Genomic DNA, 24,291 nt, shown 5'->3' with positions numbered 1-24,291 from the left:
AGCTGAACCTGGAGATTTGAACTGATCCTAGAAATATTATCCAGAATTAAGAGCTTCTAAAAGCCAATACTGTTTCCTTTGTGTCCCGGAGGTATTTCTGTCCTCTCTGTGACAGAAGCAGTACACTCGTTGGCTCAGTTTTGTTGTTGTTTTCTCCGTGATTTGGATTCTATAGTCCTCATATGTCAGTCACAGGCCTAAAGGCTTCTTTAGTTTCAAAGGGGAGAGATGAAAGGAGGATGACATGGTTGTGCAGCCTTCCAAAACACGCCTTGTGGGATGCAAATCAAGGGATGTCAGTAAGAGAGTAAACTACCTGCAGAGGCATGGAGAGCATCAGCAGACTCTCTCCGTCGACTACCCTCTTTCCTCCCATTTTCATCTCACCACTCATTTCTGCTGTGATGTGAAGGCAGCCTGCTGTGTGTTTGACTGCCTCTGTCTGTGTTGCGCTGTGTGCGTCTGTGTGTGGGCAGGGTGGGTTTGTTGCTGCTGAGTGTGTGGTGCTGTTCCCCCGCTGCGTTGCGTCTTACCTATAATGAATTTGTCAAAAAAAAACCTGTCAAGATTACCACTACTTTTAAGAGTTTCATTAGAAAACAGATACACGTAATCTAGTTTCTTAGTTTCTGTCACGTTTCAAAGGTTCCTTAAAACACTGAGGGGTTTTCTCTTTTTTTTTTTTTTTACTTTTTTTTTTCAATTTACTCACTTTTAAAGTGCCTCAACGTAATTTAGGACATGACAAAACCGCATTTATAAATCCTTGAAATCCAAACTTCATCATCAAAGGGAATCCCCTAACAAAGTGCATTTAATCACTGGGTTTACAATATGATTTACACATGTTTTTGTACCATTTTAATGGCTCAGTGACTGTGTTTGAGAACTATAAGACTGGCACATTTATGGTGACATTACATTTACAATGAAGTTGATTGGTGGTGTTAACTGTGTAGTCATATAAAAGTCAGAGCGGTGAGATAGATTGAGACCCAGGTCAGCATGTTTGCATAATCATGAGGGGAGTTCATATGGAGACGGTCTGATGAGGTGATACAGCTGTGGTACTAATTATATAGGTTCTCTTTTTAGGAACAAATTGCATAGCGCTGTGGTACGGCACTGCAACATTAGCATATTCTATTCTATTCACATCAGAAACATTGTGTGGTAATTTTGCTTTACAGTGCCTTTGGGTTACCTCTTTGTTTGGGGTTTCCAACACTGAAATGACAGAACTGTGATACTCGATATTTGTGATCCTATGCCAAATATCGATTTTTTTATTATAGAAAATATTAATATTACAAGTACAAATTAAACTTTTGATATCCATCTAGACTAATAAAATCAATTACCTTTTCAGTTTAGCAGATCAGTTGCTGCAATAAAAATGATCAAAGTGAGATGGACAGAACTTTTTATCTTATTAGATAAAACATTTGGGGATGAAGGGTTCCTTTTGGGACACAAATCACCGTTAAAAAAAAGGTGATAAATTGTAATATATTGCAGTATATTTTATCACAATACTCAGCATATAGCAGTGTTTTTAATATCGCAATAATATTGTATCATGACTTAAGTATTGTGATCATATTGTATCATGGGTCCTCTGTTGATTCCCACCTCTACCCACAACCGAAGTTTGGATCACTTGACTTGAAAATGCTGAGACTCTCTTATATCTTAACCCTTCCAGTCCCTGGTCATAACCTGTGTTTTTTTTCCAGTTATGCTGATTAAGTTATAGAATTATAGAAAATTTTATGATTGAAACTTTTATGTAGATACACTTCAGTGTAACTTTGTCAAGAAATAACAGATTGGGCCTTTTCACCCTGAGTAAAGTCAGTAAATTTTTACAGGAAACTTTTTAATGCCTCTCTGTCATGTCAGATGTTTGCTGTTAGGGACCAAGCAGTGAGGCAACAAGGACACAGGAGTTGTTGACAAAATCATGGGTTTTTATTTGCCCCAAAAATGCATGAAAAATTTCAAACCAAGAAATGGACAGCTAGGCCTATAAAAAAGGTCAACATTACATAACTACAATCAATATAATAATTAAACAAGGTGTTAACTGAACAAACTGACCTTCCAAAATGACACACGAGGGAGCATATGTAGTGGCTCAGACAATTCAAATAATACGCAAGGGGTAACCAAAAACTACAACTAAATACAAAGCAGAAGTAACTAAACCCAAATCCCCCCCATGACATGGCAGCATATGGTTTGGTCCAATGAGTTGGCTCCAGGATTTAGGAGTCCTCAGCCCTCAGCCATGCCTTTTGCTCCACCAGGAAGGGACCTCCCCAGACAACCACGGTAACTCAAAGACAAAGAAACAGATGATTAATATCAAACATTTTGCCCATGTAACCCTACAATGCTAGAACACCAACTGTGTGATGTGAATTGTTCAGGTTTGGTTGACCATAAATGAAAGTAACCTGTGTAGATATCAAACAAATGCGTTTAAAGATTGTGAATGGGAAAACATTACTATGTGTGGCTGTGACCATCACATTTGCATTACAGAATTAAGAGCCTGTGTCCACATAGCATTTCTTCTTTGGCAGAGAGGTGATGGCAGGGTGCTGGGGACATTAATGTCAGCTAGATAGCTAATGTATGCTATTTTACCAGAGGGCTGACTACACAGTTAACAACAAACTAACAATGCATGCAGTGATAAAACCACAACACCACTGATCTGCTCCCACAAATGGGCTTCTCTGTCTTTGTTTTGTTAGTTTATGCATATTACACCCCTCGGAATAGACAGTAGCTAAAGGTACAGCAATGTCAACACTAGCAACTTTCTGTAAAGTTCAGAGACTTCCAACTAAAAGTGCTCAGAGCAAATAAGCCAGTGCACTCTGACAAAAGCACTTGCCTTTTCTCTAGGTGTCCACATACGCTCTCTGCTTTTTGGGAGTAACTAAAAAAAGATGCCTGCACTCAGAAACAACACTGTTGACACAGGCCCTAATTGTATGACGGGATTAATCTCTGTCATGCTGTGTACTCACAAAGAAGAGATATTAATTTGCCAGTCAAAACTTGTCTAAATGTTGACATGAATTTTCTTAATTCTGTCTCTTCCCACTCTCTGTTTTCCTCTGTTCTCCAGTATACCTCATCTCTAACGTACGATGGCGTCCTCGTAATGGCCGAGGCCTTCCGCACCCTTCGCCGTCAGAAAATTGACATCAGTCGTCGTGGCAATGCTGGAGACTGCCTGGCCAATCCAGCTGCTCCCTGGAACCAGGGAATAGATATGGAGCGTGCGCTTAAACAGGTTGGCACAACTCTGATGTTGTACAGTTTAGTATAGACAGGTTGCAAAACACTGAGACAGATGTTCATACACAAACACACACACACACACACACAAACACATGCACAAAGGCAGTCATTAAAACAGCTGGCATGAAAAAGGGGAAAATGTTCCAGAAATCTACGCCGACATTTATGTGTTTTAAATTCTTGTTGGGACTTTGATGAAGTACCACCAGAGTCCACGCACACTCAACACACAAACTTGTATTGCTGTACTTACAGGGACATTGCCCATGTATTTCTCAGGTACTAACATTAACAATAAGTACTATATGCCTTACCCGAACCTTAGCCTCATCATATTTTCTAACTATAACTCCAAAACCAAGTATTTATTCCGAAAGACTTGTTAATCTTTTGCTTTCTGGCAAATTATTCCTTTTAAATGACCTATCCATATAATTTCAGGGGGAAAATCCTTGATGCTACATTTAAATAAATATATACAGTACAGGCCAAAAGTTTGGACACACCTTCTCATTCAATGCGTTTTCTTTATTTTCATGACTATTTACATTGTAGATTTTCATTGAAGGCATCAAAACTATGAATGAACACATGTGGAGTTATGTACTTAACAAAAAAAGGTGAAATAACTGAAAACATGTTTTATATTCTAGTTTCTTCAAAATAGCCACCCTTTGCTCTGATTACTGCTTTGCACACTCTTGGCATTCTCTCCATGAGCTTCAAGAGGTAGTCACCTGAAATGGTTTCCACTTCACAGGTCTGCCTTATCAGGGTTAATTAGTGGAATTTCTTGCTTTATCAATGGGGTTGGGACCATCAGTTGTGTTGTGCAGAAGTCAGGTTAATACACAGCCGACAGCCCTATTGGACAACTGTTAAAATTCATATTATGGCAAGAACCAATCAGCTAACTAAAGAAAAAGGAGTGGCCATCATTACTTTAAGAAATGAAGGTCAGTCAGTCTGGAAAATTGCAAAAACTTTAAATGTGTCCCCAAGTGGAGTCACAAAAACCATCAAGCGCTACAACAAAACTGGCACACATGAGGACCGACCCAGGAAAGGAAGACCAAGAGTCACCTCTGCTTCTGAGGATAAGTTCATCCGAGTCACCAGCCTCAGAAATCGCAAGTTAACAGCAGCTCAGATCAGAGACCAGATGAATGCCACACAGAGTTCTAGCAGCAGACCCATCTCTAGAACAACTGTTAAGAGGAGACTGTGCGAATCAGGCCTTCATGGTCAAATAGCTGCTAGGAAACCACTGCTAAGGAGAGGCAACAAGCAGAAGAGATTTGTTTGGGCCAAGAAACACAAGGAATGGACATTAGACCAGTGGAAATCTGTGCTTTGGTCTGATGAGTCCAAATTTGAGATCTTTGGTTCCAACCGCCGTGTCTTTGTGAGACGCAGAAAAGGTGAACGGATGGATTCCACATGCCTGGTTCCCACTGTGAAGCATGGAGGAGGAGGTGTGATGGTGTGGGGGTGTTTTGCTGGTGACACTGTTGGGGATTTATTCAAAATTGAAGGCACACTGAACCAGCATGGCTACCACAGCATCCTGCAGCGACATGCCATCCCATCCGGTTTGCGTTTAGTTGGATGATCATTTATTTTTCAACAGGACAATGACCCCAAACACACCTCCAGGCTGTGTAAGGGCTATTTGACCAAGAAGGAGAGTGATGGAGTGCTGCGGCAGATGACCTGGCCTCCACAGTCACCGGACCTGAACCCAATCGAGATGGTTTGGGGTGAGCTGGACCGCAGAGTGAAGGCAAAGGGGCCAACAAGTGCTAAACACCTCTGGGAACTCCTTCAAGACTGTTGGAAAATCATTTCAGGTGACTACCTCTTGAAGCTCATGGAGAGAATGCCAAGAGTGTGCAAAGCAGTAATCAGAGCAAAGGGTGGCTATTTTGAAGAAACTAGAATATAAAACATGTTTTCAGTTATTTCACCTTTTTTTGTTAAGTACATAACTCCACATGTGTTCATTCATAGTTTTGATGCCTTCAGTGAGAATCTACAATGTAAATAGTCATGAAAATAAAGAAAACGCATTGAATGAGAAGGTGTGTCCAAACTTTTGGCCTGTACTGTATTTTCAAAAAAAAATCAAACCCTAGTTTTGATACTGTTTATGGTCACCATCTTTCTGCAATAGCCATTCAGTGAATAACATTCAATAATTTTATCTCTATCCACCTTATTTCTGGTCACAATACTGTGCGTGAATTCTCCGCAAGGACTTACAGCGCCTAATTGGAACCAGCATTTTTCAATAGTAACAGTTAGCTAACCGTACGTTAATCCCCTTTCCAAGAGTGACTGGGGAATAAAATGTGAAACACACCAGCTGTTACACCTCAAACAGGATAAAACAATCACACCTCAGCCATCTCTGACAGCTATTTCAAAGCTTTGGTTGTTTTCCTTTTTAACCAAGCGCGTTAGCAATTAGCTTGCCTTGCTCCGTCAACATATCCTTGAATTAAACAGAGTCAGAGGTAGCTGAGGGTAAACATCTGCTCCTTCTAAAAGATGATGTAGCATTTCTTATGACTCGTGAACAGGTACTAAAATATTCAGCGAACATTTAACATAATTTGGTATTAATTCTAGCTCCCATTATTTCCCAGATAATGCTCCACTTGTTTGCCTGAACAACACAGTTTACACAATTTTATAACTGCTGATTTAATAAATCACAGTCATCTCTACTTAGTGAAACATAATGCAGAGTTTACTAGCAGACCTTAGAGTAATAGTAGTTGTAGTGGTGGTGGTAGTAGTAGTAAAATAAATAACTTCAGGCATTCATTTCTATGTGGCATGACAGAAGTATGGTAAATCAGTGACACATTTTCAGCTTAGATGACTAACATGAACACATTGTTCAAAGTATGTTGCTGAGTTTATATTATATTTTGTCACAGGCACTTTACAAATGTAGGTTGAGAATGCAGTCAGAAAGGGAAACAGAGATATCACGTACTAATGTTGAGTGACAGACCTGTCATTCAAGATGTCATTCTCTGCAGCAAATTCTGATTTAATACTTCTCTGCTCTCTTTGCCTTGTGGAAGTGTTTTTGTTGTTTCTCATGTCAAATGTACCTCTGGTTACAAGAGCAATCCATTTTTCTTCTGGCTGCATGTTCAATACACTTTTGTTGAAGTCACAAATTTAGCTTAGTCTGGTTGTTAGTACAGACCCAGACGACACAACAGGTACCAGCTCTAGACATTTGATGACATACAAATTTTACGTTGAATAGTTGTAGTTAAATATTTGTTTTAAAAAAGCAGTATTTGAAGGCAAATTGCTTTTAAGAAAGTGCTGTTAGCAGTTAGCCAACAGGATTAGCCACTGGGACTAACCAATCCTTACTGTCATTGTTGCTATAAATTCAGGTGCGCATTCAGGGCCTGACTGGCAACATCCAGTTTGATCACTACGGTCGACGGGTCAACTATACCATGGACGTGTTTGAACTGAAGAGCAACGGACCACGCAAGGTAGGTTTTCCTCATGGTTGAACCACATCAGAAACTTACGATGCGGCCAACTTATTCCATGGTGTTTTTGTTATATATATATATATATATATATATATATATATATATATATATATATATATATATATATATATATATATATATATATATATATTCAGGCTGTGTTGCTGAAAAAGCAGTGTTTAAGGGTGTTTACACAAGGTTGTCCTTTTCAGCCCTCTAAACAGACTCAAAGCGGTGACTCTGAATTTTTTGTGCATATGCGAACACTCCAAGAGAACTCAGACCCCTCTGAAGCGAACCAAAGTCAGACCACTTCGGGGGGTGGTGTGAGTTTCAAGTCCATGGTGCGGTTCACTTAACCTGTGCCTTGTGAACACAAAGTGCTCCAGGTTCACTTTGCTCTTTGCCATTGTATTTAGCCCTCTAGATCACATGCTACTGCACTGGGATGCTTTTAAAGCAGACAAAACCACGTCAGCCTGTAACGCTTGCAAGGACGCAGGACGAGGAGTAGTTTGTTCCACAGAAGATACTGCACATCTCCAGATGTGGAATGTAGAATACATAAAATGGCAACAGTCTACAGTACAGAAACGCAAAGGTTTTCCTCCAACTTTAAGTTCATCTGAAAGCGAGGAGCTTCAAAACCACACTGCAGTGGCACGTCAAAGTAAAAACAAAACTATGTCAGTATATCATACAAATATATAGTGTGAACAGAGGACTGAGGCCCCATCAGAGCTGAAGTTGACCAGAAAGAGAACTGGGTCCTCTTTCAAATGAACTGACAATGTGAACGCAAATATAGTGAGTCCTTTTCTTTCGGTCCACTTTTTGGTGCACTTTAAGAGGACTGAGTTCAGTTTGTTTAAAAAGGACTACATGTGAAAGCAACCGAAATGGCTGAATGTGAAAACCACTTTTTCATCATTTCAGCAAATGTGACCCGTCAGCAGGAAAATTCCCTTTAACCTCTTAATCACCTTTGAAAGGACATAGGGTTACTGTCATGTTAAAGAATAATTCCTGTAGATTTAAATGTTAGCTGCATTTTTCTTGTTTCATTCCTTGTGATGGCTGATTGTTAGAAAAATAATTAACTGACTTGATTTTCAATTAATGACCGTCATACTGCAGTTATAAATATCTTCAGATGACTGCAATTGAACCAGAGCAGCTTGAGTTTTGATAACTTTTTTGAGTGTGCACTGGGGAGCAGCTCCCAGCCAACCTGAGTGTACATAAAACTCTGCAGTGACTTAAATAAGGACAGATTGAGCATAATCTTTCTCCATAATAGCAAAAAAAAGGAGGATGAGGCTCAAGATACAAGCGCTCATAATTTCTCTTTACTGGAAAAAAAGTCATACGTGTAGCACCTATAATAGAAAATAACACTGTGTTCCAGTTTCTCAAGTGTTCCTTCGACAGCGATGTGTGTTTATTGAAAGTTCTTGGCTCGCACTCAATATCTCTCAATATCCTCTACAGTTCCAATGGGAAATCTGCAGGAGTGAGCTCATTCTGTTGACTCATTTTTTAACTTTTTGTTCACTTCATCTCACATAACTTCCATTTCCTTTTTTTTATATCTCTTCATTTCTGTTTTATTTCATCTTGTGCTTTTTATTGTCAGCATTTTACATTTCAATTTTGCATGAATTGAGCCATAAAGTCTGATGATTGGATGATTTTTTTTCTTTTATCACTCATTCTCTCTTTTTTATTGCTCTGTCTTTCTCAGATTGGTTACTGGAACGACATAGACAAGCTTGTGTTGGTCCAGAATGAAAACGCCCTGTCCAACGACAGCTCGGCGATGGAGAACCGAACAGTGGTCGTGACGACCATCATGGTAATGTAGCCCCAGACTGCTTTCATTTCTGCATAATTTGGGTGCCGTTTGATATTTGGGTGAAGCCTTCCTTCAACACACATCAGCCTTTGCAATTCAACAACTTAATTTCACCAAAACATTGCGCTCAAATGATTTTCCAGCTCGCATCTGCCTCCTGTAGAGGCTTTAAATTAATGGAGATGCAAATTAGTGCAAACATCAGGTGCACAACAGGTGATTAATACCCCAACTTATACGTGCTACAAAAAAACCCTGTCATTTTCCAAGCAACATCAGTCGCATGCAAAGAGACAGGAAGAAAGGGGAAGAGAGTAAGCTTTCAAGAAAGGTGGGTGCCAGTGTCTTACAGAAATGGCTCTGCTGCTGTAGTGCTGTAGTATGGTGGTTCCCAATCTGGGGTTTGGGACCGCTACAAGGAGTTGCAAGACATGTCTATATATAGAAAATGAGAAAAATGATTCAGCAAATTTGTTTTTTGGGGTCACAAGCCAATAAGCTTAGGAAGTTACTGTACAAGATAGATAGCCAGATAGAGTGTTTACTTTCCTTAGCGGCCTAATAGGATATATTCAGTGTCAGAAAGCCAGGGGATGAAGTACAGTGTGTGAATGTGATGTGGAGTTTTGTTAATGTCAAAGAAAAATCAGGTTGGAGCAGCACGGGCTGTACGAGTTGAAGAGAGAGCTCTCAGAGCACAGCCAGGAGGGAGTGGCACTTGTCCAGCTGGAAGATTACACTAATGTCTCATTAGCAGGCAAATCTAAAACTGACCTCAGATCACCATTTAGAAGTGACCTCAGTCCAGTCTCCTCTAATGGCTTTCACATAGACACCGGTCTGCGGCCCAGTATAATTACTCCTCTTTCTTCTACAAACACGGATAAAGGAGGGCTAATCGGTGGATTGGTGCACATCCTCTGCTTACATTTGATTTCACTTCACCCATCTGCAGCCTTTTTATGGTGGCCATCCCCTTCCTGTAAATGCAATCAGTCTAATTCAATTGGGCATGCAAAATGATGCAAGTGAAAGCAACTCAAAAGACTAATTTCAGCCCTGAGATAAAACAAGCCACAGATGCTTGAGCTTCGGCAATTCAGCATTTTGTTTCAAGCCACGTTTGCTTCATCCAGCAAATTCCTAAGTATGACCAAAATATCTGTAGTTCCACTCTAGTGCTCATACAGATACCTATAAATGGACACGTGATCTATGACATTGAATTAAAAACACAGTGAAGGTCTACAGCGCTGCCTGTGGCCAGAGGTGGTAGTAGCCAGTCAGGTCTGCACAGAGGAAGCCAACCACACATGCTGCAGGAAAGAATTCAGAGAAATGACTTCAGCTGGACTAAATGTCCCCAGTGACAGCCCCGCCTCCAGACATGCACACTTCAGCTGGCTGTGTGTTAAACCTCAGTGTGTGGAGCGGTGCCTTCAGCCAGGACCAAGACAACACACACACAACACGATCAAATAAATTAAAGGGCACGCTATTATTCTGCGACAAAATCCCATCATGAATATGTGTATATTATGTTAATACCCTGCTAATATATCACTCTGTTGTTGGCTTGTGTTCTTAATTACATTTGTTTAGTGTGGTTGTAAAAGAGTTGGGTGTGCAAAAAGGAGCTTGGCAATACTGCATATGTCTTTTCGATGTTTGTTCCCTCCCTATTTCTTTCTACCCATTTCTGTTTGTCAACTTACTGTGTCCAACGCCACTATCCTCTCTCTTTCTCTCATTGTCTCTTGCTGTTTTTGTTTGACTCCACTCATACCTCCAACCCCTACACCCCTCGTTTTTATCTCCATGCCTCCCCCACCTGTATATTTCTCTGTGGATGGTGAACTCAGCAGGCCTTGGCTAATGTTAGCTCAGCCGCCTCCTCCTCTTTGCAGCCTCTGATGATGAGGAAGCCTCTGCTGCGACACTGATGCCGGGTCTGCAGACAGAGCGACAGACTGAAACACAGACTCACCTGAGTAGCAGACCCTCGGGAAAGACAGAGGACAGACAGACTGATAGACTGAGCGTCTCTAAGGCTCTGTACAATGACTCAGTGTGCTCCATTTTTGTTTCAATGTTGTTTTTGTATGTGTATTTTGTTTGAATTCTTTTTATCTTTGGAAATGCTGTCTTTGGTAAGTAGTGTGCCCTGCATTAACATGGATTAAATGGCAAAGAGGGATGGAACAGATGAGAAGGAGATTCACAGCCACCATGTGTTAAGCTTGTGAGGCGCTGGGATGCCTTGCTCACTGTGCTCCTGTCTTTCTCTCATGACAAAAACACACAGTTGGACGAGAGCTCTGTGAGGGATTCTGTGGCTGCTGTCAAGATTTGACATTTGGCCACACAAAATCACCAGACCATCAGACAGCCCTGTTAATTCAGATTCTTTTCACTCCTTTTGAGGACACCAGAAATCACCACCGCCTTCTCTGTTACACTACAGACAGGAAAAATTGCCTCACCCAAATATATCATTTTTTCTTCATACATACATGCATACATATATATATATATATATATATATATATATATATATATATATATATATATATATATATATATATATATATATATATATATATATATATATATATATATATATGTGTATATGTATATAATTTGTTTTCATAAGAGAGTGATTCGTGGACAGCATTTTGCACCTCTCACCTTTTGGTACCGCTCTCCCTCCATCTTCATCTTTCTGCTCCGTCACTCTGTAAATCTACTCAGTCATGCTCACTCACTCAACTTTCCTCTACTGTATTTCAGTTCCAGTGAGAGTGCCACACCTGAATGGAAAGGTATAGGGGCATTTGTCTGAAGCACAGAGATCACCGTTACTTCACATTATATTGACGCCAAATGTTATGACTTGTCTGTAATATAACTTTCACGCTAGCATTGTAGCAAAGTGCATTGATGGGGACTGATTGTTAAGCCTGTTGGTATTTGCCTTCATGAGTGTAAAGTACGTAACTGCACTTGTTAACATGGTCACTGAGGATATGACAATCTCTTTTGTTTTTGTTTCTGCTTTGGCCTTAGTAACAAGCAGCGTACCAAACGCTCCCTGTATGTTTGATTGGCTTTAATATAATATTACATTGTAAATTATTTTCTTACTTCTAATTAATTAAATTTGCCTCTAAATGTATTTTTATGCCTCCGTGCCAACAGTAGCTGTGGTTGGACAGCCCAGTCTCACTACGAAGTTGTCAAAATCTGGTGCTTGGGCAGCGACATTTGGCGTCAGAAACCAACGAAAAAGCTGTCGATATGATATGCAGCTGGTTGCCGTTTTGTTTAATGGTACCCGGTGGCATCACGAGGAAAAGTGGCAGGACAAGGACAAAAGTTAAGGTGGCAAAAGTCTTACTGGAAAGGTTGGTGGATGGGTCCAACAAACACTGACTTTAACCCGAGAGAGCGGTGTTGTGTCCCGTAAGATTCTAAAGCCAAACCCTGTTTTTTTTTTTCCAAAACCCAACCATGTGCATTTGTTGCCTAAACCCAACCAGGTGCGTTTGTCGTTTAAGAAAAAAAAAAGCCAATTTGCGGTGTTGTACCAACGTAGCGCGCTTATTTTGAAAGAGACTGTATGTAAACGTTAAATTTCCTGTGAAAACGTACATGTATCTTGAAAGAAGACAATGCATATGACAGGCAGACCTTGACATGTCCCAGAACATCGACAACCAATACACCCAGGGTACCTTGCACGTCATTTGTGGACGTGGAAAGTCCATGACCAAATGTCTGTATGTGATGAAGTCGGAGTGAGAACGTGTTGGGTCGGAGGCATTATATTTTGGGGTTGTCCATTCATCTGCCCCATTCTTGTGAACATAATATCTCAAGAACGCCCTAAGGTAATTCCTTTAAATTTGGCACAAACATCCACCAGGACTCAACGATGAACTGATGAGATTTTTTTGATCAAAGTTCAAGGTCACTGTGACCTCACATGGTCATGACTCAAGAATGCATGTGCTAATTATGACCACATGTTGAGGTGATGACATTTTCTATACAGAAAGTCAAAGGTCAACTTCACTGTGACATAAAGTTCACTTTTCAGGCCATTACTCAAAGCCATAACGGAACAGAAGGGGAGACATTTGGTCGGATACTGAATTGATGACACTAATCTTGGGTGCCCACCTTGACGCTGTGCTTATTGTATGGATCGCTTTCTGCTGCCGGGTTGAAGATGTCCGCGAAAAAAATAATGTTTTAGAATTTGTAGTTTCTCTGCAGAAACACACACATTATATAGGATATTGTCAACCACCATTGCTACATATGAGTCTAGACAAACATGGATGTAAACCGTAACTGCAACCTGACTAATTTGCAAAGGCATACTAGCCAGGGGGCACCAACTCTAGTCTACAATGATTGGATTGTCAAAAGATGTAGCACTTAAAGCTTTAAAAACACAGTACAGTCCACTCACTTTTAAATTCCGCCAGTATGTGTATGAATGAAAGGTTAATGTTCTTATCCCACGAGGCTCCTTATCAGGATGCAGGACACTCTTACATAGAGCTGAAGATGGAGAATTGACATTAGGGAGGGACGTTATTGATGTGATTGTATAAATTAGGTTGTAGTACATAAACATATGACATAATATGCAAGCCTCTGAAAATGTAGGCTCTGGATAAGTGTAACAAGTTCAGCCAAAATAGAGTCTAAGAAAAGGTTTTGTGGCTGCTGGTTGACTGGCAGATGGACCGAGTGGGAGACGTTTGGCGAGACAGACAACAAGGCTTGTTTTCACCTGGCTGGTTAGTTACCTGGTGGACTGACTTACTCAGCAGCTGACTGTCTTTGCGGCTGGCTGACTTGCTGTGAAAAGCTTTTAAACTGGCAGGTTGACTCGGTGACAGACCAACTGGCGTGATGACCAACAGACTGGTTCTCTTGTTTACTGGTCGACTGACTGACTGCTGAACTGCCTTGCTCTCTTTATGGCTCAATAGCTGCGAGATCATGCTGACTCACTGGCCAGATATGAGACTGGATGGATGATAATTTACTGTAACTGCAGTAATTAATGAATGAATGAAGTGAGCGACCAGTTGACAGACTGAAACAGGCTGTGACTAACTGACTGCCTGGCTTGCTGCGTTGGCCGTCTGAACGGATGGCTCGCAGGCTGATTAAATGTCTCGGTGGTTGGCTAACTCGTTACGCGAAAGTCTGGCTTTTTAAATGCTGAACTGATTCTAATGACTCGACAGTTAGGTGACTGTCCAGTCCGGTGCCTGTCTGTTTTTGCTGGCTGGCTAACTGGCTTACATAGCAAGTCCTGTCTGCCTTTTTGGCTCCAGTGTGAAGTGTTTCATGTCTTATCAGCCCCAACCATTTGCTTCTACAAAGCTGTTCTCCCTCTTTCGCCCACCCGTTTTCCCTCTTTATGTCTGTCTTTTCAGCCTTTCCCCTCTTTTGCTTTCTGCCTCTCTTCCTCTACATTTTTCACGTTGTCATATTCTCTCTTCCTCTTTATCTCTCCTTCACACTTTCCCTTTTTCTGTTCCTATCTATCTTCTATTCTCCCTGTAGCTATCTCTGTTTGTATTCTGATCTGCTCCTTCATCTTTCTTCTGTAGTCTCATGCAGCTGACACACCCCACATCCTCCTCTCCATCTGCATTTCCTCCTGTTTCTCTTCACCATGCCCTCCCTTTCTTTTCTTTTAAACCTCCTGATGTTCGATTTCCTCCTCTTTTCTCCCCTCTTCTTACCTGCCGTTACCCTGACTCATAATGCCACATGCACCAAACATGATACGGTGAATACATGCACTGTTATCCAGAACACACACAAACACACTCACACACAGCGTTGGCATTATTACCTTCACACCAAGACAAAGGCGTCTGGGGCAAACTGATAACAAACCATAAGGAGGCTTTAAAGTGAAACAGTGCCACTGTTGGCAGAGCTCCCACTGGTTTGTGTGTGTTTGTATGTGTGTGTCTGTTTAGTTGCTTACATGGAACTAAATTAACTGAACAAAGTGGCCCACTCTGATTTCACACAGTTGACCTTCTAACATGATAAACCTGACGGTTATTTGATGGAGCAGACGGATGGTTGCGCACTCCTTGTTAACACACATTAAGTAAATGATTCCCCTTGAGATTTAATGATTTAAGATGAAAAGTGAAGCGAAGTAGCCTTCTTAAATTTTTCAAGAGAGGGTCATTAATAAGACGATCTCCTGACGTGAGACTCTGCACATATTAGAGCTTTAAATAAATATACTTAAATACATTTTTTTCAACATTTCATTTTACCAAGAGTCCAATGATCACAAGCCATATGGTCCATCCATCTGACATAACTGGAGCTTAGGGCCAGTTATCTTACCTTAGCATAATGACTGAAAATAGCAAAAAACTGTTAGCTTTGCTCTGTCTAAAGGTAAAAAAAATATGTCTACCAGCACCTCTAAAGCTCACTGATTAACACATTATATCTAATTTGTTTGGCTATTTCATGCTGGACTACTTCTTGGCTGTAAGCAGTGACTTCCTGGAGCTTTGCTGGTTGCCTGCAAAGTCACAGTGACAACAAGACTCCAGTCGTTGTGCTAAGCTAAGCTAACTATCTCCTTGCTGTAGTTTCATATTCAACCCCTAAAAAATGAGAGGGGTATAAAACTTCTAACCTGACTTTCAACAATTAAGCAAATTAACATATTTCCCAAAATTCCAAATTGTTACTTTAAAACTTACTTCAGTCAGGATCACTTTAGTCAAAGAAAACCTAATTTCAATTTGCAGTACTATATTTGGTGGTATGGCTCCGCTCTGGGACCTCTCTGCCTTTCCTAGGTCTACGCAGAAAGCCTAAGACGGAGATAGCAAACCTCTCTGCCCTTCCATGTGCCTACATGGAAAGACAGAGGCAGACAGAGCACACCTCTCTGCCCTTCCACACACATATGTGGAAAGCCTTAAGGCAGAGAGACCAAACCTCTCTGCCCTTCCACATGCAAATGAAGAAAGCCTGAAGCAGAGAGACCAAACCTCCCTGCCCTTCCATGCACCTATTTGGAAAGCCTAAGGCAGGGAGAGCAGCAGCAAAGACCCCCTGGGAACAGAACAGAGCAGCATCAATGACAAACAGAAATGACATTGATAAGTCAGACACAGCATGAAGAGGAGGAGCTGGGGTGGAGGTGGGTTGCAAGTGGCTTGCAGAGGAAGCAGCAACAGTAGGCAGGCCAAAGCAATTTAAATATGGCGCCCTGAATGAGATTTGCCAATTGGTTGCATAGAAAGGAATCATGTGATCTATCAGCTGACTCCCTTCCATCAATCAGCTGCTCCATCAGTTGATTGGGCTGTTTGAGATCAGCTGATGTAGCTGGGATGTGAGCTGAGCCCGACATCGTGTCCTGAGTGAAGTATTGCTATGCTCAATTTTAATATCTCTGAGAGGAGATTGTGTAATTAATTAACGGTGAATAAGATCGGTAGAGAATATTCTCCATGAAGAGTTGGCCCAAAATTTCCATTTTAGTGGTTTCAGATTCTTGAAATTGTGTTTTAGTGAATCCAAAATAAGTCTTCCAGTCTTCAAGTATTACAGCATTTTAATGAGTATAATTATGTCCATTAATTTCATCCATTCATTCTTCAACTTGCTTCAGTAATAACCTGAGATAAAATGATCTAATTTTCATTTTCAAGTCTATGTTACTTTAATTTTGTAGAGAGTTTCTGTTTTATCTTCTGTCCTAGTGTTACTGTCATATCAAACATTACAGGCAACATAGTATCATTCACCAAATTATTTCTGCCACAAAAAAATAATCCTTCAAGAACATGTCTCCTCACAAGCTGCAATCTCACATTTTTGTTATTACTTTTTGGTGGGTGTCTATGCAGTTAATATCACACCAGGTTGGAAACCGTCATGATTAGGATGCAAAATAATAAAAAATAAAGTTTAAAATGCACAGCAAGATAACTGTGAAAACTGTAAATTAGATTTAAACATTAATCAGGCCATGACTTTGATTCACGCTGGTATTGTCCTCTAAAATGTGTTCTTCAGCTCACATCGTCATTACATTTATAGTGGTGTTTATTCCTACAACAGTACAAAGCAGTCCTCTTGGCTGTGTTGATCTGTGAGAGGGAATTTACTTGAAACTATTGTGCTGTTCATTAACATTATGATTCATGTTGAGTCAATGAAACGAGCGCCCCGGGACTTGCTAATGTCTCTGATAATGACATTTTTCGGAGAAATGTTCTGACATTGAACACAACGGGGCAAATGTTTGTATTTGATGATGATGATGTTGGTGATAAAAGTGTAAAGTGTCTCATTTGTATGGTTGGTTTTGAAAGAAATGTGATTTGTTTTAACAAATCTGATTTTGATGACTGAGTAATGGTTTGTAAGAAATGTGATAACGTCATGCTCGAGGTGTTTTTTATTTGTTTTACAATGTGTTTTTTATCTCAACCTTTCAAATTATTCTTATTATTTCATATTTGTTGCTATTTGTTTATGCACAAAGAAATAGACTTGCACATCCCAAGTGGTGGTGAAATTGTGGCTTAACACTTAATGGGACATTTACAAACCATTTAACAAGAAGAAAACTGAGTTGTTCGGTAGAAACTGAGGAACTCACTCTTTGGAAGAGTCTACAGCATGCTAACGTGCTCAAAATGGCAATAACAGCATGTAGATGTTTAACAGATACTAAATGGTTTTCACCATATTAGTTAAAGGAATACTTCAACCCCCAGATGATTATTTGTATATCAGTTACTCACCAAGTGTTGCGTTGAATTCCTGAAGAAAACTTTGTTCTTCTTGCATGCTTCTACGGTGAGCGAAGAATCCAAAAACGGAGAAAATTCATGATGAACTGAAGTTATAGGGATCCACTTTTTAGTTGATCTTCCTGAGGTTTCTACCATGTTTTTCTCTGTGAGAGGGTTTTTTGGGGGGAGTTTTTCCTTATCTATTATGAGGGTCCAAAAGACAGAGGGATGTGATATGCTGTAAAGCCCTCTGAGGCAAATTGTGATTTGTGATATTGGGCTTTATAAATAAAATTGAATTGAATAGAATTGAATTGAACAACAAAATTATGCTCAGTGTCCCACTGCCTCGATCAGTTAGTTTGTTTATGTTATTCTGTGATTTTGGTTTTTTCAAGCGTTAATTTCACACCATAACACAAACTACGATGAAGGCAGTGGTAGACCAGAAGCTCCCATGTTCAGCAAGGTAAAATTACTGTTTTTGCTTTGAGGGGCGCATAAATTAAGTTTCCATTCAGTTCCCGATCGGAAAAGGCTGTCTGTTTGTGAAGTGAGAGGCTGTTTACACGTTGCCAGCTATTTTCATAAATGGACATTTCACCGTTTCCGTTTTCAAAAAATTCTTCGTTTACACTTACCCGTGTATATATACACAAGAGCATGCCAAACCTGTAGGTGGCAGTGTAACGAGAAGCTCAAGCCTTCCATGTATCCATTGTCACCATAGCAACATAGGTCGCACTTTTGACACAGGCGCAAGTTCCGGCGCATACTGTGACGTCGACTGCCTATAACTCCGTTTATCTCAGTTTACATGCAAACGCGCAACCAGAGTTTTCCAAAATCTCCACTCTGGCCAGAGTTTTTAGAAAGACTCATTTTCAGAGGAGAAATCTCCATTTGCGTGTAAACGAAGGGCACAAACGAACGAAGATGTCTCCGTTTATCAAAATCACCGTGTACGTGTAAACGGCCTCTGAGTTTGTAGAGGGATGTTTTGATATAGTTTTGCTGTTGTTAAATGCAGACACCTATGACTTCAATTCAATTCAAGAATTTGCTGGAAAAAAAAAATCTTCACAAATTCAATGAAACATGTGGTGAATAATTAATAAACAAATGGTCATTTGGTTGTTGAAGTGTTCCTTTAAGTGTGTTAACATGCTAACCTTCTTCTACAAGACTGAATAATTTTTCACATCTAGATACATGTAAGCCCATTGAACAACCATATTTTGTCAGTCATTCACAAGTACAAGAGTAAATGGTTTTATTCCAAGTTCTTTGTTTACTGAAAATAAAGAGGATTTATTTATAAATCCAGCTTCCCTTTGTAGGTTTTGTTTGTATAGTTCAATTTCCATTGTAAGATTTTTGTTTAATCCCTCTGCCTGCCTTCTTTTGATCTACACTTGCTTTCAGTGTAATTCAGTCTCCCAGAGATCATTCCCTCCAAGTCTGTGACAGAGTGATTTTATTGCTCATTTGACCCCTTTTAAAACATGTCAGCCTAAAATCCTCTTTGATTAAACTGTACTTGTTTTCAGCTTGAATCAATTTCCTGAATGAAGTATTCAATCCAAAATATGTTATCATCTTTTATTGTGTTTTATGATCTTCATAAACCGTCTCATAGCTTGGGAGTGTTGGATGTTATAAAAGCCTGTCTGATTAATTAGATGAGATTAGTCTTTGATTAAAAAGGGTTTGATAGCATTTTAATAGGCTTGGTTTCAGTTGGATTACAGGGTGAGCTGCCTCAGGCATAATACCATAACTCACTGCTCCTGATGGATGCGCTGTCACTCAAAAGTCTGTGTGTGCGCGTTTCTTTTCTCTGTGGATATCTTACGTAGGTGTTAAAATGTGTGTGTATGTGCTTCTCTGTGACCATTTTTGTGTGTGTGTGTGTGTCATTCCTAATACACCCACCATCTCACTAGACAACATTAAATTCCCTCTTTGCTTTCATCTTTGTTTACTGCATGCACAGAAATCATGCCACCTCTTACGACACATTACCAAAGCAGCAGTCTTCCTCTCTTTTCCTCCTCTCTGCCTGTATTTTTCCTCTATCTTGTACATTTCTCTCCTCTCAGCATTAGTGTTGCACTGAGTCAGGTGCAGGTCCCAGCGGGGGCATGTAGAGTCAGACGAAGGCATAAAACAAGGCACTAGAAGTCAGAAACACAACATATAAAACTACCACACTGATGCCCTTTTTTTTCTTTTTTAAAAGGTAGTTCTAATATTTTACTAGATTTTGGGTGGCTGCTGTGTTTTCATGACAAGATGGTTTGTCTGTAAGATGTTAAGATCTACCAGCCCAGTCGCCCAAACTGAAAGTTGGGATTTTACATTTCTGCAAACCAGGGATACATTGCATTTGTATGTTTCATGCATTTCATTATTTCTCAACTGAAAGAGTGCTGAGTACAATATATGAGCTGGCTTTGTCATCTGGAGGTGGAGAGGATGGTAGATAGCGTGAAAACCTAGGCAAGATGGCTGCCAAGCTGCAGATCACTGTTCAAAACCGACAAAACCGGTTGTTTTTTAGCAAGACATCTCTATGTTTCTAGCCGTGATTGTGGCACTAGAAACATGTATTTTAAGCCAAAACATGGTATTTCCCCAAACATAACCAGGTGGTTTTTGTGCCTAAACATAACTACATGTTAACCACAGTGTTGTCGAAATTTAAAGTTGCATAATTATGTACAAATGTTACATGTCTGGGTTTGCAGAAACGTGCAATACCAACATTTACTCTGGCAGTTGGATTGGATTCAATGTAAAGATGCATGTGACTTTTAAGCCCTGTTTCCATCAAGCAGTGTGGTATGATACAGTTCGGAAGGCTTTTTTTCAGTTTCCACTGTGAAAAGTTGTGGATGGTACCACTGGAGCCGTTCTGTCCCCATTTTTGGTCCCCCCCTCTGTTGGGGTACCTAGCACACAGATCTGGTACTAAAAGGTGGAGCTGTGAACACTGCAGTCTGTTAATTGGTCAATAGCGGACGGTCACTCTGCTCAGGCCTGAGTTGTGGCTGGTTTTGAGGCTCATGTAACCACTGTTCATACTGTGGAGATTTTGAAGATTGTAACTTGCAGCAGCTGAAGTCTGAGAAAAAAATGACTTAATTCACTGGGCTGACTTTTAAGGTGGATCCTCAGCTTGTAATGTTCCTTTATGTATGAGCTGACAACGTGAATCAATCAGCACACCTTAAGTTTCACTCTAACAACTCTGACCATCACTTTAGTTTTTATATGCAGGCTGCGGGCTCCGGCAACACTAACCCTCCGAGCTTGCCTTAGAAGGACTAAATGCACAAACCCGCTATATTTAAATATCCCATAGAGAGAGACTCTCACTGCAGCCTGTTTTATTTTGTTCTGAAAATGTTGGCGTGCAGTCTCGTTTTGTGGATGATAAAGAAGGTGCAGACTTCCATCTGTGTCACCAGTAATAAGGACATACAGTGAGTGACAACAACCCCGCGCACATTAAAGGGTACTGTTTGCGGTGGAAATGCTAGGGTCTAGTTACCATGTCTGAAGGGTTACTTTTGGTTCCAAAAGTACCATACTGAAAGTGTTTGGTGGAAACGGGGCTTTAGTTTACCTTCCATGTCATACTTGTTTGGTTAAAGCTAGCTTTTATAATGATGTACATACATTTCAGAGTCTTAATGTTAGGAAGCTTTCATAGAGGCTGCTGTCCTGTTTAATTTGACAAAGCAACATTCTTTCTACAACATTGCAACTGTATATTTTATATATTTGTGTTTGATAAAAAAAAGTAGGATAAGTTTATTTTGAAAATGTATATAACTACTTTTTTCAAGGGAATCATTTTCATTGATTTTTTTTTTTGTGTGTGTGCGTGTGTACGTGTTTCCCCCAGTACAATGTTCACAGCTAAACTCATGGCTCCTCTTGATAAGTTTTCATTTTGCCTCTTTTAATAATGGCTGCTGTCATGTTCCTCCAAACAGTTGTGTCTTTCTCCCCTTATGCTGGTATTGTAGGAGGGTCCCTACGTGATGCTGAAGAAGAACTGGGAACTCTATGAAGGCAACGACCAGTTTGAGGGATACTGCGTGGACTTGGCCTCGGAGATCGCCAAACACATTGGAATCAAATACAAGATCTCCATCGTACCAGATGGGAAGTATGGAGCCAGAGATCCAGAGACGAAGATATGGAACGGCATGGTTGGAGAGCTTGTATATGGGGTAAGTTTGGAGAAGAAACATTTGGACCTCATCTTTATTTTTGTGATCAAGTATGTCATTGTTCAGTCTGTTTAATACCAACAGTAGAGAATGTCCATCTCAAGCTCTCAGATGACATCTTAGAACTGTTTGTTTATTCACTTTGTTCAATACAAATTGAACTTCAGATTATTTATAGTTCATGTCACCCAAAGAGTCTCTAGTGCACTTTGCAGGTTAAAATACATTACAAAAAAATTCACTCTCAACACTACCCTTCTTTGGTTTGGAAACAAAGTCTCTGGACCCAAGGATAGGTGTCACAAAAGAAATGTACTTTGCTGATACTTGAAGTGCATGAGTTTACTGCAATAGAACATCTCCAGCCTTCCTTTCTTCATCTGCTCTTAAGTTTATTGTAGCGAGCAACAAGAAGCGAGCTGTACCCAGCATGCTGTACTAATGCAATTAGTGCAGTACTAATAGATATGTCCTGTCCTGTCTCGAGAGTTTGCATTCAACACTTCCTGGGTCCTTAGCAATAGACCTTTCATCTGTGAAGTTGGTTGAAGGCTTGTGGAGAAAATGAAAAGACAGATATACATACACTGTATACATACAGACAGACTTTTTCCATTTTAGTTAGAGACCTTGCATGTATGAGTAGAAACACAGACAGAATCCCAAACTTACAGCAGTTTTCAATAAATTTATTGTCATTTATAGATAAATCAAGTAATTTATTTATTATCAGAACGTGATGTTTCACAATTTTTGAACCCACTTTATTTGAAGAGTGTTTTGGAGTGATGCCCAGTGGCTCACCTGAGGCCTGTACTACAAAGCCAGAGCAACTTACCCAGGATACCTTTTTGTTATCTGGTTTGACTAACCCTAACACTGGCCATCTGGATAAACGGCACTACAAAGCTATTATTATATATAGTTATTAACTAGTTCACTCAACTCTGGGTTTTCCTATCCAGCCACGAGCGTGTTCATATGAAAGAGGCGGGGGTGTTAATCAGTGATGGCTGCTGGTCTTTCAAACAGGGGAAGCTCACTTTAGGTTTGCATCATAAAATTTGTCATAATGTAGCAAGGCAGTAACTTATAAAAGGAACATTTAATTGAAGCCATTTTTCAACCACACTCATGCCATAGAACTGCAGCAAAACACATCTCAAAGATTTTCAGATGGGTTTAACGGTGAAATGAGCTATATGGCTTATGGAAATAAGGGACTCCGGACGGCACTCTGTCAGAAGACTCCACTCACAGATATCCGCATGGGACTGAGCTCGAAATTCAACAATGTCAGTGGGTGTATTTCCAAAGCGCTGTCAATCACAAAGGGGTTGAGCCTTTTAGACTATTCCTCCAATCATCATGCATACACTGAGCGTCCTCTCCCACCTACCGCTCCTTTAGGTCCCAGGGAAGCTGAGCCTCCCTGGAAGTGATGATTTTATCGCATTTATCCAACGACTGTCTTGCTTTGCTGCATGAAAGAAACCTGCTCAGCGCTGTCTCATAGGAACGCTTGGAGGCTCTGCGTCCACCGCGCTGACACGAGAATGTATGACAGGGAGGTCGCGTTTGAAAACTGGTGATAAACAGCTGACGTTTGAACATCATAGTCATGATGTGAAACCCATCCTAGCGCACATTTAATGCAATGTAAAACATAAAACACTTTCAAGTAATGCCAGACTGTTTGTGCTGCTGAAGTAAAGGGTGGAAAATAGTCTTATTACTCACTGATGAGGTCTGTCTGACTGAAATGTTGCATTTATAACAGGAGCCAATTAACAGTGTGTGGATTATTTTACTAATAAAATATTATCTTTTTTTCCTAGTTCTCGTCACAGAAGTGTCTCATGTTATTTTGAGCTGCAGTAAAATCAGACTGTAAAAGTAGCAGCACTGTCACTGCGGACTAAAGTAAACTTTGCATAAGTTCAAATACTGCTAAAACCATGTGTTTAGTGTGTAAACGATCTGTGTGTTTGTTAGAAGCTCCGTTTCAAAACCAATGGAAATAGAGCCCTGGAACAATGAAATGACCTACTATTAATACTGACCTATAACAACAAACAGTATATGCTCCTCTTTTTTTTACCTTTTTACCTCCGGACTTTTGCTCATGGATGGTGGGTGATCCGATACTAGCTCTTCAGCATAAGTTACCACGGTGATTTATCCCAGTAAAAAGAGAGCCAGGTTCGTAGTACTGAAAACTCAGAGTTAACTTCAAAGTTACCTCGCTAACTCCAAATCCTGCGTCATAGTACATGTCTCAGGTAGAGAAGGTGCCTCATGTACAAAGGCTATGTCCCTTCTGCAGTGGCCGTAGTTAAATTCAACCTGTGACCCTTTTCTTCATGTCATCATCTTTCACTCTGAAGTACAGGCCAAGTAAACTTAAATCTGTGTAATTTTCATATAGTTCAATGTACTATAGACTCAGGGAAGGAGGATACAACATCATACACTGTACTGTAATGTAATCCAGTACAAGAACATTACAGATCATGGCCTTAGAA

General features: G+C 40.2%; 1 protein-coding gene across 6 annotated transcripts in view; it reads left to right on the top strand.

Moving 5' to 3' along the window:
* gria4a (glutamate receptor, ionotropic, AMPA 4a) overlaps positions 1 to 24,291 on the top strand; it is a 162,426-nt gene that overhangs the window by 86,960 nt on the left and 51,175 nt on the right. For all 6 annotated transcript variants that reach the window (XR_013490973.1, XR_013490972.1, XM_033632123.2 and 3 more), the window contains exons 8-11: positions 3,143 to 3,310; positions 6,741 to 6,845; positions 8,593 to 8,703; positions 21,560 to 21,766. Coding sequence is in view for 4 of the 6 variants with exons in the window: in XM_033632123.2 (XP_033488014.2) it covers positions 3,143 to 3,310; positions 6,741 to 6,845; positions 8,593 to 8,703; positions 21,560 to 21,766 (591 nt within the window). In the remaining 2 variants the exon portion in view is untranslated. The remainder of the gene's footprint in view (positions 1 to 3,142; positions 3,311 to 6,740; positions 6,846 to 8,592; positions 8,704 to 21,559; positions 21,767 to 24,291) is intronic.

The sequence above is a fragment of the Epinephelus lanceolatus genome, chromosome 4 (genome assembly GCF_041903045.1).
Source record: "Epinephelus lanceolatus isolate andai-2023 chromosome 4, ASM4190304v1, whole genome shotgun sequence".
In the NCBI taxonomy this organism is placed as follows: Eukaryota; Metazoa; Chordata; class Actinopteri; order Perciformes; family Serranidae; genus Epinephelus; species Epinephelus lanceolatus.
The sequence above is the reverse complement of the archived record's forward strand: the minus strand, read 5'-3'. Positions and strand labels throughout refer to the sequence as shown.